At 26.7% G+C, this 1,500-nt stretch overlaps 1 protein-coding gene across 1 annotated transcript; it reads right to left on the reverse strand.

Annotated features, from left to right (window-relative positions):
• Window positions 1-107: 107 nt before the first annotated feature.
• Window positions 108-680, reverse strand: EHI_075040 (GTP-binding protein; the record flags this gene model as incomplete). The annotated part of the gene is made up of 1 exon (XM_001914122.1): window positions 108-680. The coding sequence occupies one exon, from the start codon at window positions 678-680 to the stop codon at window positions 108-110; it is 573 nt and encodes a 190-aa protein (XP_001914157.1).
• Window positions 681-1,500: the final 820 nt, after the last annotated feature.

The raw sequence follows: 1,500 nt of genomic DNA on the forward strand, positions 1-1,500 counted from the left end.
ATTCTCTTTTAATATAAAACATTTGAAAAACATAAAGGAATAAAAAACAGAAAGGAATAAAAAACATGAAAATGAGAATGAAGTTGAATAGAAAAAAAAAGAGTAAATTATTGCATGTATTGTGAAATCCATTTAAATCCTTCTGGATATCCTTGTCGATTAACTATTGAACTCATAAAAACTTCAATTGGTCTAATTCCTTCACATGTAACATTTCCTTTTCCTGTGGTATGTGTTAATCCCATAGCTTCTCTTAATTGTGCTTCGGAAACTGCTCCTGGAATATCAATTTTATTTCCTAATATCAAAAATGGTGTGTTTTGTAACATTTCATCATTCAATAATGAATCTAATTCTTTCTTAGACTCTCCAAATCTTTCTGGTGCAGCACAATCAACAATATATATCACCGCATCGACTTCTGTACAATATGTTTTCCATACTTTTCTTGCTGGTGTATGTCCTCCTAAATCATATGTATTAAACTTGATATTCCCCATCACTAACTCTTCCATTGTTGGTTGTTGTGTTGGAATATGTTGTGACACTTTCCCATCTTTTAATAAATGTAATAATGTCGTTTTCCCTGCATTATCTAATCCTAAAAATAACATCTTCCCCGTTTTATATGCTAATCCTAAATCAGCTAATAAATTCCAAAACCATTCCCATATCCACATCTTCTTTCTTCTTTATTTTTGAGTTTCTTTTTTCTTTTCTTTTCTTTTTTTATTAAAGAAGATAGCTTTTTTAACTGAAATTTTTCTTAGAAATGTTTCTTATTTATATCCATGGAGATATTAACTTGAAAGTTGATCTTAAAATTGAAACTTTTTTGCTTTTTAGTAGTTTTAAAATGAGAAATAAAAAATAAATAGTGATAATTATAAGAAAGTTATTATCTCTGTCAAAAGAGAATTTTTGTTTTAATTAAAAGTGGATTATTAAAGATAGAATAATACCTTTTCATAAACCAGAAAATAAAGACTTATCACAAAAACGAAAGAAATGTCCTTTTTATGACTCAAGAGGTTAAAAGAAAAACAAAACTAGTGTGTTTCTAGATAAGATTTTTCTAAAACTGTCGTAGAATATAGTGAAATGTTATTATCAAATTAAAAAATTACCCAAATGATAAAAAACTGAAAAGAAAAGGTTGTTGGCATTCGTTTAATGTAACCAATTGTTTTAGGTGAAAATACCTTTCACTAAACCCCATTTTTTAGTTAGAAATGAAGAGACAAGAATATTTAAAGAGAAAAATAAACTAAAAATAATCATTAAAAGAAAAATGGTTGACATTGATTATAAGAGCTGGTTACAAACTAATTATGAACAACAAAAATTCTTTTTTGTGAAAGAAAATGAAGAGATTATTGTCAATATACTCAAGACTATTAAAAATTTTGAAAGTTATATGTTCTTAACTTTCAATAAATATGCTATTGTTATTTCTGTTGACACTCCAGAGAGTGAAGAAAGAACATTACAGCATTACAA

This window comes from Entamoeba histolytica, genomic scaffold, assembly GCF_000208925.1.
Source record: "Entamoeba histolytica HM-1:IMSS scf_1104750517441 genomic scaffold, whole genome shotgun sequence".
Taxonomy (NCBI): Eukaryota; Evosea; order Mastigamoebida; family Endamoebidae; genus Entamoeba; species Entamoeba histolytica.